This window comes from Notechis scutatus, chromosome 10 (assembly GCF_049901735.1).
Source record: "Notechis scutatus isolate UNSWTSFEM ecotype Mainland chromosome 10, rNotScu1.2, whole genome shotgun sequence".
NCBI classification, from domain to species: Eukaryota; Metazoa; Chordata; class Lepidosauria; order Squamata; family Elapidae; genus Notechis; species Notechis scutatus.
Genome location: NC_142018.1, coordinates 13,199,238 through 13,213,890, shown reverse-complemented (window position 1 = coordinate 13,213,890; position 14,653 = coordinate 13,199,238). Strand labels below are relative to the sequence as shown.

Sequence of the window (14,653 nt, the reverse complement as noted above, 5' to 3'; positions counted from 1 at the left end):
CCTTTTCCTCTTGTTCTCTCTTCTCCTCCTCCTCCCTCCTCTTCCTCTCCTTCATTTCCTCCTCTTTTCCTCTTGTTCTGCTTTTCCATCTCTTCTCCTCTACTTCTTTTCCCTTTTCCCTTCTCCTCCTTCTCTCGTCTTTCTGTCTTCCTTTTCCTCTTGTTCTCTCTACTTCTCCTCCTCTTCCTCTCCGTCACCAAAAGCAGGGATAACAATCATGTTTAGAGTTTCTCCAGCAATGCCCACCACTCACTAGGAGATAAAATAGGTGAAGCTCATTTAATAAATGATTCACTTAGCAACATAAATGTTGGGCTCAGTTGTGGTTGTAAAATGAGGACTAAAAAGCAAAGATTCCCCTCGCACATACATGCTTGTCGTTTCTGGCTCTAGGGGGTGGTGCTCATCTCCATTACAAAGCCAAAGAGCCAGCGCTGTCTGAAGACGTCTCCGTGGTCATGTGGCGGCATGACTAAACACGGAAGGAGCACGGAAGGCTGTTACCGTCCCACCAAAGTGATCCCTATTTTTCTACTTGCATTTTTTACATGCTTTTGAACCACTAGCTTGGCAGAAGCTGGGACAAGTAACGGGAGTTCACTCCATTATGTGGCGCTAGGGATTCGAACCACCAAACTGCCGACCTTTCTGATCAATAAGCTCAGCGTCTTAGCCACTGAGCCACTGACTTAAAAGTACAGGTAGCTTCATTCTCCTCTTGCGTATATATTGTCCTGTATATATTTTATGTTTTACCTTCTGTAGACATTTAATAAAACCCCGGGGGGGTGGGGAGAGAGAGAAAATGGGAGAAAAAGGAGGAAAGTGTAAGGAATTTAAAAAAAAAAAAGAGTAACTTCCAACTTTCTTCATTAGAATTACAAATAGAAATTACATTGATACTTTGCTCAAAAAAACAATTAACACACAGTACTTCTATCATAATATTGCCTTTTTGCATATCAGCAACTGAAGACTTTTCATCTAACTGTGCTGTAGTTCAAACCTGGTATGAAAAGGTGATAAAGGTGGTAGCCTACAAAACAAACAAAAGGCTAGCTAATATGACTCACATGTTTTCCCTGGGCATTAGTTCTCAGCTCTGGTTAAAAAAAATGCAGCAACCACAACCCTTTAAACTAAACACAGACATCGCCCTAACTAGGTGTTTGCAGCTTCTATTATCTAGGAGGAAGATAAACATTAGATTAAGGCTGTCCCAAAGATCAGTTTTACCATGCAATTGTCTTCCTCATTCACAAAAGGAGAGAAGGAATTAGAATCAAACAATGTTAGTTATTGCACGAACTATGCCTGCTTTCGTTCACTGAAAAACCAGATTTGGTTGGCTTCTTGTTGATTTATTTAATTTATATGCCACTCATCTTGTGGCACAAGGCCAATTAAACCACCATGGACTTGTTTATATCTAGCTGTTGTGTGAATCCAGACATGGGAGCCAAGATCCGATGGTTTTCAGCTTAATTTAAAATGCATGATTCTGGGTTAGTCAACCAAGAATGGCAATAAGAAATGTTTTTTCATGTGAATGGCTGGATTTAGCTTACGTGGTTTGTAATCGTTCCCATAATTCCTATGCTCTTTTGCAGACACCATAGGGAAGAACCAGGTTCATCTATGATAGCCAAGTTATTCGATATGATGTAGAACCTCCAGCAAATAGTTTAGCTCTGGAAGGATTGGCTTATAGCTTGAAGGATTGGCTTATCTTGTAGAACCCAGCAGGCATCAACTAGTTGCCCAAATCACTTCTATCACCTACTTATGTTCAGTCCCTGCCAAGATTCATTAAAGTTCTGACTGCATTCACAAAACCCCCAAAATTATGTGACACTCCCAGCCACCAACTTCAGGATTCAAAAAGCAGGAAGCAGCTTGTGAAGAAGATCCAGAATGTGCTTCTTCCAAGATCCCCTGAGTACGAGAGAAGATATTCCCCATACGTTACTCGAGCGGCCGGCAATCTAGATCCAAGACGAGATGGTCTATGTGAGGGGCGTACGATTTCACATGTTCAAGATGCAGGATTTGGGTTTTCCAAGGTTTCCTGTCCAGGTCCTGAAGCAAATCCTGGATCCGTGTCGCCGTGACTTCTGCCCAGCCCTGCCATTCCTGTTTGGCTGAAGCTGTGAAGGATTGTCCAACCTTCTGGAGAACATCGTGGTCCTTCAGAGCTACGCGATCTTCTTGGACACGGGAAGTTGCTTGGGTGGGACGCTGCTTGGGTGATTGATTCTTCTCCAGTTGCTGGGATAACTCGGGTGCCTTTCCTGGAAACGCCTCCACGTTTTGGTGTATGTGAAGGACCCCTCCGACGTCCTTTCTCAAGACCTGGCAGGCGACTGGCCACCCTTCCTCCGACGTCGGGATCAATCCCAGGTTTACTCTGTCAGCCACATCCTGTAGTTCAACCTCCAGCCAAGGAGAGAGAGAGAGCAGAGGAAACATCTTCTCAAATCAAAGCATTGATTTGTCTTCCTAGCTCACTTTCTTGCTCAGAACCGCGGCGGCTCTTTGAAGTCTCAGGCAGGCAAAGTTTCAGGGTTCACTTTGAGGCCCTTTTCTACTCACCTTCCTATTATCCCCCTGGTGAATGTGGCAGCGATCCTGAACGCCGTTCAGCTGCAGGTTCCTCCTAAGAGCTTCCACAGCGTGGGGATTCCATTCACAAGCGTGGACAAAGGCAGCACCAGCATGAATTAAGTACGGCAGAGTGAAATAGCCAATCCCTGGAGAGAAGACAGACAAAATGAGCTCCGTGTCCATGTGGTTACATTATCCTTGATTGACACCCTTCTAAGCTTTGTTTAAGCAGTGTGTGAAGAAATATTGATACTTGAACTTCCTTTTCCTGTGCAAGAACATGTATTCTCTTGGCTGTTGTCAGACTCCCATGGGGCCATGTAGGGGTTACGTAGGGGTCATAGCTGGCTCTATAAGCAAAGTACAAATTCTAGGTGTTTGTCTGAGCTAAGTTTGGTTGAAGTTTCTGAGAGTGATGCAATGAAGGGGTGTTGGGCAATTCCTATTGTGGCTGAGGGCTGAGGAATTTCAAAATATCCTGTCGTGAATGGATTTCGGCCTGCAGTATTTGCTTAACCTATGAATAGAGCCATCTATCTCTTTATCTCTTAAGTGCTGACGTCTGCTGAGGGCTATTAAGAAAGGTGGGGGCTGCTTTCTCCCTCTGAAAAAACATGTTTCTCCATTTCTCATCCAGGGAAATAGAATCTTCTGCCTTTTTAATATTCCTCAAAATATTTCATTCTTCTAGGTGATGTGTGGGTGCTAACTTCCTACAGCGGTCTGCTGCTTCCAAGCATTCCTCTTCCTTTTGTTTGTACCGCTGAAGCACTAGCAGCTCTTAATAGCTGATCCCGCGGGAAAAAGAATTGATTGGAGCAAGTAACGTCATATTTGTGGCCTGCCTCCTCCCACCTATCTACCCATCCTTTGGCAGCTCCCTTCATAATTAACTCAAGGTGGAGACATTCCATAATACTCCTTCCATTTTCCCCACAACAACAACCCTGTGAGGTAGGTTGTGCTGAGAGAAAGTCACCTGGCCAGCTTTCGTGCTGAAGGGCCAAACTAGAACTCATTTGCCTGGTTTCCAGGCCAGCGTCTTCACCTTTCCACCAAACTTGCTTTGCATGTCACGTCAATCTGCCAGCAGTGGTTTCTTCCGCAAAGTAAGCACAGCTTAACAAGGTGTGTTTAAACTCAACCAACACACTCGGTCTTTAACTAATCCAAACAGCCCCATTGATTCTGCATTTCAAAGATTCCTTGCAATTCAGAAACACTTTCTAACCAAACTGAGATTTCAACAGGAGAGTTTCTGCTATTTATCAGGGCAGTATTTACCAGCATACAGATCCACCACTACTTCTCCAGCGCATAACATGGAGGCTATCCGTAGCTTCTCAGTAATGTTTCCGGGAGACAGCATGCACTGGGTCACATCAAAGCTGTATCTGTGGAGAAAAACAAAGATGCAGGAGACTAGATATCCACCCTAAATTTCCCGAGAGGTGTACTTAACTAACCTAACTTGTGTACTTGTAGCCTAAGAAAGATCTGGCATGCTGGATCTTTATTGCATGGGATTTAAATAAAAGAAAGGGGAGGAAGAGATGGAGGAAAGGGGCTCAGCTTTCCTAATCTGTAAGGCTCATGGCCCAGATAGAAGCAAAAAACGGGCAGCCTAGATTAACTAAGCAGATGTTCATCTTGGCTTGTTTTGGAAACATTATCAACTTACCCGAGATCTTTCTGTCCTGTCCAGCAAACACAATTCTCAAAGTGACTAACAAAAATCAGATAACTTCATATCCAGAGTAAAACGTGGATAAAGTATGGGAAATGGAAAACCTCATGAATAGGGAAAACAATGTGGCACTTTTAACAGGCCTTATCTGCTTTAAGATCTCCACTACAGGAAATCTAGCTAGTTTCCAGTCAAAATACTCAATCATGGAGACTTTCTCATCTGACTTTCAAGCAGAATCTGCTTCCCTGTAATTTAAGACTATTATTCTGTATACTGCACTATTGAACACCACCAACTTTCTCGATTAAATTTGAATGTCTAGGATCTTTCGTGTGATTCCCTTATTCAAGTATAAATGAAGAAAAGAGGAGTACAGAAGAACCTTTTCTCCCTTACCTGATTCCGTTGTCCACCTGTTCAACCCAACCATCCTCACCCAGCAACAGGGTCACAGCAGGAGAGCGAAACAAATCCGTCTGCACTCGCCCCCGTTTGGCTAAACGCCGGGACCCCAAAGCATCAGCAACCACCTGCCAAAGTCCTTGGCCTAGAACAGAGAGCAAAGGACATTATATTTCACTATAATGTTGTTCAGTTATACCAAAACCAACCAGGAGTCTCTTGTAACATGTTTAAGAACCGACATTTGGTATTTATTTTAGGGGTAAGTTCCTAAGAGAGATCATATCATCAAATGAATAATCTTCAGTTGGCAGTTCTTGTATTATATGTCATTGTGGTTAGTTAGATCCCATTCAAGAACTCACTCTGTTTAACTTTTAGGAAATCAGCTCAGATTGACTTCTATCACCTATGTCAGGGGTCTTCAAACTTGACAGCTTTTAAAACTTGTGGACCATCTCCCAGAATTCCTCCTCCAGTCATGTTAGCTCAGGAATTTTGGGAGTTGAAGTCCAGAAGTCTTAAAGCTGTCAAGTTTGAAGACCCTTGAGCTATGTGGATATTATTTGCTTTGTACTGACTTTGCTGAATATATATTCAGCTATAATGTGGTTTGTTGAACATTAGTTTAATGTGCGATAAGAATTCAACCTACTGTGGATTATTTAACAAGCCAATGTTGAATAAACCATGGCTTAAAGCAATTATTAAGCGCAATCATTATAATTCAGCTCAAGTATACGCAATTGCATGAGCCATGGTGGCACAGTGGTTAGAGTGCAATACTGCAGGCTACTTCTGCTGACTGCCTGCAATTTTGCAGTTCAAATCTCACCAGGCTCAAGGTTGACTCTCAGCCTTCCACCCTTCCGACATGGGTAAAATGAGGACCCAGATTGTTGGGGGCAAGAAGCTGACTCTGTAAAACCGTGTAGAAAGGGCTGTAAAGCACTGTAAAGCAGTATATAAGTCCAAGTGCTATTGCTATTGCAGTTAATCTTCTTCTCTTGTTGCCCCTTGCCTCCATCTCGTTCTTTTATTTAAATCCCATGCAATAAAGATCCAGCATGCCAGATCTTCGTGAAATCCTGAGCACCAAGTCAGTACTATGTAAATAACAAATATTAACCTTAACAAGGAAAGGGAATTAACATTTATGATGAGAGAAAAAAAACTGCCTCTGTTCAAATTAATTGAACTGCATTCTATCTATTTTAAACTTGCACTTCCCCACGGTTTCTTTCTGCAAAGATATCAATCTTAGATTAGGAATGAAAGTTTGCTTTTGCTGAACAGGGATTCCCCCACTGTAAGATTATATTTACTATTTATCTATTTGTTCAATTGACTTGATTTCTATAGTCGCCCAACTCAGTAAATGATTCTTTACCAAATTCTCTCCACTGCTTTGCTCTAAAACAATCTTCACTTAGAAGAACAAGGTCCCCATGCCTCTGCCAGGACCGTGGCAGATCTTTCTCCAACTCTTCTGACCATGTAGCACCATAGATTGACATGAGGTGCTGTAGCTCACTGTGCAGTTTCTGAACAGGTGAACATACCATAACTGCTTTCGAAGGAATAGGATTCTAAGAAAGAAAAAGAAATGGGTCAGTTTCCTTGGTGAAACACAGAGCTTGCTTCTGTTTCAAATCCTTTCTAAATATCTTAGCTGTATAGCAATAGCACTTAGACTTATATACCGCTTTATAGTGCTTTTACAGCCCTCTCTAAGCGGTTTACAGAGTCAGCCTATTGCCCCCAACAATCTGGGTCCTCATTTTACCCACCTCAGAAGGAAGGAACGCTGAGTTAACCTTGAGCCTGGTGAGATTCAAACTGCTGAATTGCAGGCAGCCAGCAGTCAGCAGAAGTGGCCTGCAGTACTGCACTTTAACCACTGCGCCACTAAGGCTCTATGGGGTCCTAGGTGTTCTCTGATCTTGGTTATCTTAGGTATACATCTGAGCTATATAAAGAATGGAATGGAACGGAATAACAGAGTTGGAAGGGACCTTGTAGGTCATCTAGTTCAACCCCTAGCTCAAGCAGGAGACCCTATACCATTTCTGACAGGTGGCAGTCCAGTCTCTTCTTGAAAGTTTCCACTGATGAAGCTCCCACAACTTCCAAAGGCAACTTCTGTTCCATTGATTGTTCTGTCACTGATGAAGCTCCCACAACTTCCAAAGGCAACTTCTGTTCCATTGATTGTTCTGTCAGAAAATCTCTCCTTGTTTCCAGGTTGAATCTCTCCTTGTTCAGTTTCCATCCATTATTCCTTGTCTGGCCTTCAGGTGCTTTGGAAAACAGGTTGGCCCTCTCCTCTCAGTGACAGCCCCTCAAATATTGGAACACTGCTGTCATGTCATCCCTGGTCTTTCTCTTGACTAGCCATGCCCAGTTCCTGCAACTGTTCTTCATGTGTTTTAGTCTATTGGATACTTGTGACGAAAGGTTCAAAAGGCAGAATAATTTGAATGTTTTAATCAAAATCCCAGTGGTTCCCAAAGCGTTACCTTACACAAAACCAGCCCTTCTGTGACATCAGAACAGTTAAGACAGTGGCAGCACTAGTTCCAATCCAAACCCACGGCTACATCGAAGAAGCTCAACCAGTGGTCTGAATTTTGATCACATGGCCATGGGGATGGTGCAACAGTCATAAGTGTGAAAAACAGTCATAAGTCACTTTTTTCAGTGCCATTTTACCTTGGAACAGTCATTAAATGAACTGTTTCAATTCAAGGACTACTTGCATTTATTTTCAGCCTCAGAGATAAGTCAAGAATTAGGCAAAAAACTTGACTTCTTCGCAACAGCTTGACTTACATGTATCCATGTCAGAGCGCAGGCCTTTCCATGTGGTATGCTCTCCTTTAGCTGTTGTAGGTGCTGCGCTGTGAAGTTTTGGCCAAGTATAGGCAATGCTGTGGTCCCATCAGGAAGTTTCTGCACTCGATAAAGGGAGTTCAAAATCCCTTCTTTCTTCAAGAGTTTTCTGTAATATCAACCAATTCATGAGGATCCCTGAAGAGAATTATTGCTACTGCTACAGAGAAGGGCCAAAATAGAATGCAAGACTGTTTTTTTAAGGGTGATACCACATTAAGTCAACAACAAAGTGAACATGGACCTGGCTTCATCAACTTGAACCAAGTGGCCAGCCTGAGAAATCATCAGGACTTCACAAGGAAACTCTTCATGGCATAGCTACAAAACAGGAAAGCCAGGAGGGATGGACAGAGATATAGAGATAAACAGATTATTAGATAGGTAGGTAGATGAAAGACAGACAGACAGACAGGTATAATTAGATAAGATAGATAGATGATAGAGATCTGTAGATACAGACAGATAGATAGATAGATAGATAGATAGATAGATAGATAGATAGATAGATAGATAGATAGATAGATAGATAGATAGATAGACAGACAGACAGACAGACAGACTGACGGACTGACTGACTGATTCGGGGTGCAGATGGAAATGAACCGGTTTTAAAGAAAGAAGACCTTCCCGCAAATAAAATCCTTGCATCCCAACGCGCCCCTTCCTAGAAATCCGCCCTCCACACCTGAAAAGCTGAGTAAACTGAGCCTCGGTAACGAGAGCCGCGGTGCCGCCAGAGGACGAAGCACCGACCTCCATCTTCAGCCATCGACACCGAAGAGAAACGGCAGTAGCGCGGAAGCGGAACTCAAGTGTGAGCGCCAGGGCTTCCGGGGGGAAGGAGAAAAGGGTGGGTTCCACCACGAAAATGAAGGTGGCGGCGGCGGCGGCGCGTTTCGGCGACGGACCGGAAGTCGGCGGTTGGGTTGAAAGCCGCGGTGGGGAAGATGGCGGGCTTGTCGGTGCGGGACCCCGCGGTGGATCGGTCTCTGCGCTCCGTGTTCGGTGAGCTGCTGCGCCCCATCAGCCTCCCTCTCGCCCCGGGGAGCTCTCGACGCCGCCTCGGCCCGGCCGTGCCTGGCCAAGGGGGACTACGAGCCCTCATCACCGCCCGCCCCCCTCCAGCCGGGCTGTCTGGTTGAGGGATATGAGGGGATGTAGCCCCCTCCTCCGTGGGGTCCTGGACTCCCTGGCTAATTTTGGGTGGGGGGGGTGCGTGGTTCCCTGTAGGTGCCAAAACTCCAGTTCCCATCATTCCCAGCCATCACCCCTTGAAACGTGTTGCACAGCCTTTTTGGAAATGCATGCAGCTTTCAGATCTCTTCTTAAAATTGAGCTCTTGTATCTATATTTTTAAACCAACATTTATTTATTTATTATTCTGTTTTATTTGTGTGTAGTGTGTGTGTGTAAGAATAGAATTAGAATGGGAAGAGAAGAGAAGAGAAAATAGACTAGAATGGAATAGAATTCTTTATTGGTTAAGTGTGATTGTACACACAAGGAATTTGTCTTGGTGCAAATGCTCTCAGTGTACATAAAAGGAAAGCTACATTTGTCAAGAATCATCAGGTACAACACTTAATAATAGTCCTAGGGTACAATAGTATAGAATAGAAGGATATAGGAATAAAATTTTAATGGAATGGAATGGAATAGAATTATTTTATTGGTCAAGTGTGATTGGACACACAAGGAATTGGTCTTGGTGCAAATGCTCTCAGTGTACATAAAAAGAAAGAGACATTCATCAAGAGTCAAGAATCATAAGGTACAACACTTAATAATAGTCATAGTGTACAATAAGCAATCAAAATACTAAGAAACAGTCAATAAAAATCATTAGGTTACAAACAATGAGGTTACAGTCATACAGTCATAAATGGGAAGAGATGGGTGAAAGGAAGGATGAGAAGATTAATAGTGATAGTAATGCAGACTTAGTAAATAGTTGGACAGTGTTGAGGGAATTATTTGTTTACCAGCTTTCAGAAAAAAACCTGTCCTTGTGTCTAGTTGTTCTGGTGTGCAGTGCTCTATAGGTCATTTTGAGGGAAGGAGTTGAAACAGTTTATGTCCAGGAAGTGAGGGGTCTATAAATATTTTCACAAGCCTCTTTTTGACTCGTGCAGTATACAGGTCCACGATTGAAGGCAGGTTGGTAGCAGTTGTTTTTTTCTGCGGTCCTAATTACTCTTTGAAGTCTGTGTGTCTTGTTGGGTTATAGAGGTGCAGATGACAGATGATCATTCCTCTGTAGAACTGTATTAGTGGCTTCTTGGGAAGTTTGAGCTTTCTGAGTTGGCGCAGAAAGAACATTCTTTGTTGTGCTTTTTTGATGATGTTTTTGATGTTAGGTGTCCATTTTAGGTCTTGTGATATGATAGAACCTAAAAATTTAAAGGTCTCTACTGTTGATACTGTATTGTCTAGTACTGTAAGAGGTGGTACGTATGGGAGGGTTTCTCCTAAAGTCTACCACCATTTCTACAGTTTTGAGTGTGTTCAGTTCCAGATTGTTCTGGTTACACCATGAGGCAAGTTGTACACACACACATACACACATATACGTATGTATAGATATAGGTTTTATATATATATATATATATATATATATATATATATATATGTATGTATGTATGTATGTATGTATATGTGTATGTATGTATGTATGTATATGTGTGTGTGTGAATATGACATGTATATGTTATGGTCTTCTGCCTGTTGCTTATCATTGGCGCAAATAGATTTTAAAAACTTTAAATCTGTTTGCTTTTTCATTACTGCTATATACTGTATCGGGCTGGACAATGTTATAATATTGGCAATTTCACTCTTTCCGATGCAAAGTATCTTAAAAATGTAAATTGAATCCTCAAAAGCCTCTGTGGAGACTATCCATCCTGTCTCCAACAATATTTTTCCACTTCTGCATGTCACTTTTAATCGGCATATCAAACTGGTATTTGGTATCGGACCTAGGATCGATGTATTATTCTTTGCCTGAGGCCTATCTTTTGTTTTATTTTGTTTTATTTTTTTATTTATTTGACATTTTTTATTCAATAAAGCATTAAAAAAACAATGAACATGGTGTGATCATTCTGACAATTCTGTTTGTCATACATATCTATCGTACATAACATATGATGCATATTTACATAACCTATACATTTGTACATTTTTTCAATTTTCCGTCTTTCTAGTCTTCTCTCCTAGCAACCTTTTCTTATTTTAATGTTGAGTCCTTCCTTTTCCCCCACCATTGATAGAATTTATCCCATACATTATAGTATTCAGTCTCATCCTTATTTTTTTATTTCCAAAGTTAATTTATACATCTCAGCACATATCCATATCTTTTTAATTATTTCGCTTTCATCTGGAATTTCTTTATCTTTCTACTTTTGAGCATAAGCTAACCTTGATGCCATGATCAATTTTTTTTTATTTCTGTTGACTGTAAGATTATTTTAAGTCTGGGTGTAAGTTTGACTTTTAGTTCGTATTTTGTGGTTTTGCTAGTTTTGTACCATTGAAATGAGTGGCTCATAAATCACAATAAATAAATAGCATTAACTGCAACAAATGACTAATGCGATAAGATTGCTGACTTTATTGGTTGAAAATAATAGGAACTGTGCCAGTAAAAGGCATCGGGTTGGAAAGACCGCCTTAATATCTAATAATACCACAGATACTGATGACCTGCTCCTGTCTTTCTCCTGTAGTGGGGAACATCCCTTATGAAGCCACAGAGGAACAGCTGAAAGACATCTTCTCAGAGGTTGGACCTGTAGTCAGTTTCCGGTGAGGAGCTTCCCTTTCGGAATTCACTGTGCATGCACACACCTCACAGAAGATTTTCGGCTGATTTGAGCCTTTTTCGGCCTCCTAGAGGCTTGAAAAAAGCCTCTGCAGGACGAATAATAGGGCCATTTTGTCACTTCCTGAAATACCGGAAATGACGAAACGGTCCTATTATTCGGCCAGCAAAGCCTGCAGAGGCTTTTTTCAAGCCTCTGGGAGCTGAAAAGGGCTTCAAACCAGCCCAAAATCAGCTGTGAGGCGCAGTGCAGGTTAGGGGGCGGGAGGGGGGATTACGCACGCATGCTCAGAGGGTGGGTGGGGCACATTGCCTTCTGGGTGCTGGCATGCGAGCTCCAGCGCACGCACAATTTTGGGCACAGGAGCCCCAAAAGATTAGCCACCACTGACCTAGATAAATCTTCCCCAACCTGGCATCCTTCCGATATATCAGATAAGTCAGGCTGGTGCTTCCATTAGAGAAAGGCCATTCTGGAGAACCACTGCAATTCAAACTATACACTATATTAGGAGATGGGAATGCTGGGCCTTCCAAATACAGGAAGTCCTCGACTTATAACAGTTCATTTAGTGACCGTTCAAAGTTACAACGGCACTGAATAAAATGACTTCTAGTCATTTTTCACAGTTACGATCTTTGCAGCATCCCCGATGGTCATTGTAATCAGAATTCAGGAGCCTGGCAACCAGCTCCTAGTTATGACGGTTGCCGTACCCCAGGGCTAAGGGATCAACGTTTGTGATTTTTCTGACAAGGAAAGCTGGCGGGGAAGCCAGATTCATTTCACAAACTTGAGTTACTAACCGAACAACTTCAGTGATTCGCAGAACAGCTGCGGGAAGAGATGTTTCAAAATGGGGCTAAAGTCCCTTCGTTCCAGTGCAGAGGCCTGGAGGTGCAGCTCTCGCCTCACAATCAGGAGGCTGTGAGTTCGATCCTAGGTAGAGGCTGATATTTGGAATAGACTTTCCTGCTGGAGCAGGTGTTCAGGTAATTCCCCGTTAGGAGAATGAGCGCATACAGGGAGACGTATAGAGAGTAGTGTTTGACTAGATCAGGGGTTTGGACTAGATCAGGGGTCGCCAACCTTTTGGATCTCAGGGACCACCAAACTCATGATTTTAAATCCCGCAGACCACTAATATGAATTTTGGCGGACGGTGGCTTGCTGACGTTTTCCCAGGGGTCTCTGCAGAAAGCAGCAGAGACCCTGGGACAATCCCCCAAAAAGTCTGCAGGAAAATCCCCCACCCCGTTTTCCTACCGATCGATCCTTCTTTATTTGGGATCACAGGATACCGTCTCCCAGCTTGCCAAGTTTGGAGACCCTTGGTCTAATGGAATGGCAGAGCCGCTACGATGAGTTCCAGCTGCATCGCAGGAGTTACCAGAACGTGATTCCAGTTGCCAACTGCTTCTGGCTCTGGATTTTGCCTCGAGGTTGGACTCCTGAAGCCTTTTTGGCATAACCGTCTTGGTTTTCTCTGCTCTGCCAACCAGGTTGGTGTATGACAGAGAGACGGGCAAACCGAAAGGCTATGGCTTCTGCGAGTATCAGGACCAAGAAACAGCGCTCAGTGCCATGCGGAATCTCAACGGGCGAGAATTTAGTGGGAGAGCCCTGCGAGTGGACAACGCAGCCAGTGAGAAGAACAAGGAGGAACTGAAGAGTGAGTCTTGAAGGCCCATCAGGAGAGGGGAGAAGGGTGGGGGGGCGACACCCAGGCTGCGGTTCTGTGCTTGTTTATAGCACGTGTGATCTACAATCTCTGGCCCTAAGGTTTTCCTTCCTTCCTCTGCTAGGCCTGGGCACTGGTGCTCCCATCATAGAGTCGCCCTACGGAGACCCCGTCAACCCCGAAGATGCTCCTGAGTCCATCAGCAGAGCAGTGGCCAGCTTGCCTCCTGAGCAGATGTTTGAACTGATGAAGCAAATGAAGGTTGGTGGGTTGGCAACCCGGAGGAGAGGACAATTGCTTGATTGTCTTGTTAGTTGCAGGAAAGGAAGGTTCCTCTCCTAGAAGCCAGGCTGATCTTTGGCTGCCAGTCAGAAAGCTCAGCTCTCTTCTTCTGGCTGTCCACTTAATAGTGATGGTGGTATTTAAGTTCATTGTTAAGTGCAATTATAGCTCTGGGATAAAAACTGTTCAGAAAACATGTGGTCCGAGTTTTAATGGTTCTGTATCTTGTGCCGGAAGGCAACAGTTCACAAAGATTGTAAGCAGGATGGGTAGAGTCTCTGAGAATGTTGTGCGAATTCCTCAAACAGCGAGGTAAGAAGATGTCGTCCAGGGCTGGTAGCTGGAGGCCAATGATATTCTGGGCAGTTTTAATGATTCTCTGTAGAGCTTTTTTGTCCGCTACAGAGCTGCTCCCATACTATGCAAGAATGCCATATGTCAGGACACCCTCAATGGTGTTGCGGTAGTAGGAGAGAAGTAGATGCTGAGATAGATTTATCTTCCTGAACATTGTCAGGAAGTACAGCCTCTTCTGTGCCTTCTTCACAAGCATGTTAGCATTCATAGTCCATGAGAGGTCCTCCGAGATAGAAGTGCCCAGAAATTTAAATATACCCTTGAATTAGTGCAGAATTCTCTCTCTATAGACGTAGAGTAGCTGGAAGTGCAGGGCAACATGTTGGGTGTAGAAGAAAAGCATGTGTGAATTGGAAGAAGGAAAGAGTCCATCGGGGCGGAAAAGAGCTCATAATCTGAACGGGTCCTTGCAGAACCAAAGACTGTTTCTTATCAGATTATTCTCAGCCCATCAATCCCAATAGGCTCCCAGGCTTCTAGGTAAAAAGCTCCTCACCTTCTCCCTGAGTGATCTTTTTTTTTAAAGTTAGGAATCAATTCAAACTTTCTTTTTTTAAGTTTTTATTTTTATTAAATATAGAAAGAGCGAATATGTCAATGTCTATATAAACAGTGTGTTGTCTGGGTACAGTTGATTTGAGCAATAATCATAATATTTATAACATTAGTCATAATCATCTAGTAACAGTAATGCCTCATCATAACTATAATACACATATAATGACAGTCATGCTTAATTATCCATTTTTACAAAAGTAGTCATTTTAAAATTCTGACTTCTGTTTCTGCTAGTTTAGCCATTGATAAAACGAATCCCATATTAAAATATATTCAGGTGTCTTTCTTGTTTTTGATTTTAAGTGTTAATCTGTCAATTTCTCTACATTCTATTTTTTTTATTATATTCTCTTCTGT

The 14,653-nt window shown here is 42.9% G+C and overlaps 3 protein-coding genes across 3 annotated transcripts in view; 1 reads left to right on the top strand and 2 right to left on the bottom strand.

The window, feature by feature from the left end:
* The window catches only part of SYTL4 (synaptotagmin like 4), a 37,054-nt gene extending 34,331 nt beyond the window's left edge, over positions 1-2,723 (bottom strand). Inside the window, exon 1 of the mRNA XM_087972403.1 lies at positions 2,593-2,723. The gene's annotated coding sequence lies outside the window, so the exon portion shown is untranslated. The remainder of the gene's footprint in view (positions 1-2,592) is intronic.
* Positions 1,569-8,401, bottom strand: TYW2 (tRNA wybutosine-synthesizing protein 2). The gene is made up of 7 exons (XM_026674758.2): positions 8,277-8,401; positions 7,529-7,697; positions 6,087-6,285; positions 4,691-4,841; positions 3,889-3,998; positions 2,593-2,750; positions 1,569-2,433 (listed from the first exon to the last, which is right to left on the bottom strand). The coding sequence occupies exons 1-7, from the start codon at positions 8,348-8,350 to the stop codon at positions 1,966-1,968; spliced, it is 1,329 nt and encodes a 442-aa protein (XP_026530543.1). The 5' UTR covers positions 8,351-8,401; the 3' UTR covers positions 1,569-1,965.
* Positions 8,402-8,495: 94 nt separating this feature from the next.
* Positions 8,496-14,653, top strand: part of CSTF2 (cleavage stimulation factor subunit 2) — a 26,755-nt gene continuing 20,597 nt past the window's right edge. Inside the window, 4 exon segments of the mRNA XM_087972395.1 lie at positions 8,496-8,596; positions 11,323-11,401; positions 12,921-13,090; positions 13,224-13,360. Of these exon segments, the coding sequence (XP_087828521.1) occupies positions 8,539-8,596; positions 11,323-11,401; positions 12,921-13,090; positions 13,224-13,360 (444 nt within the window). The 5' untranslated portion in view covers positions 8,496-8,538.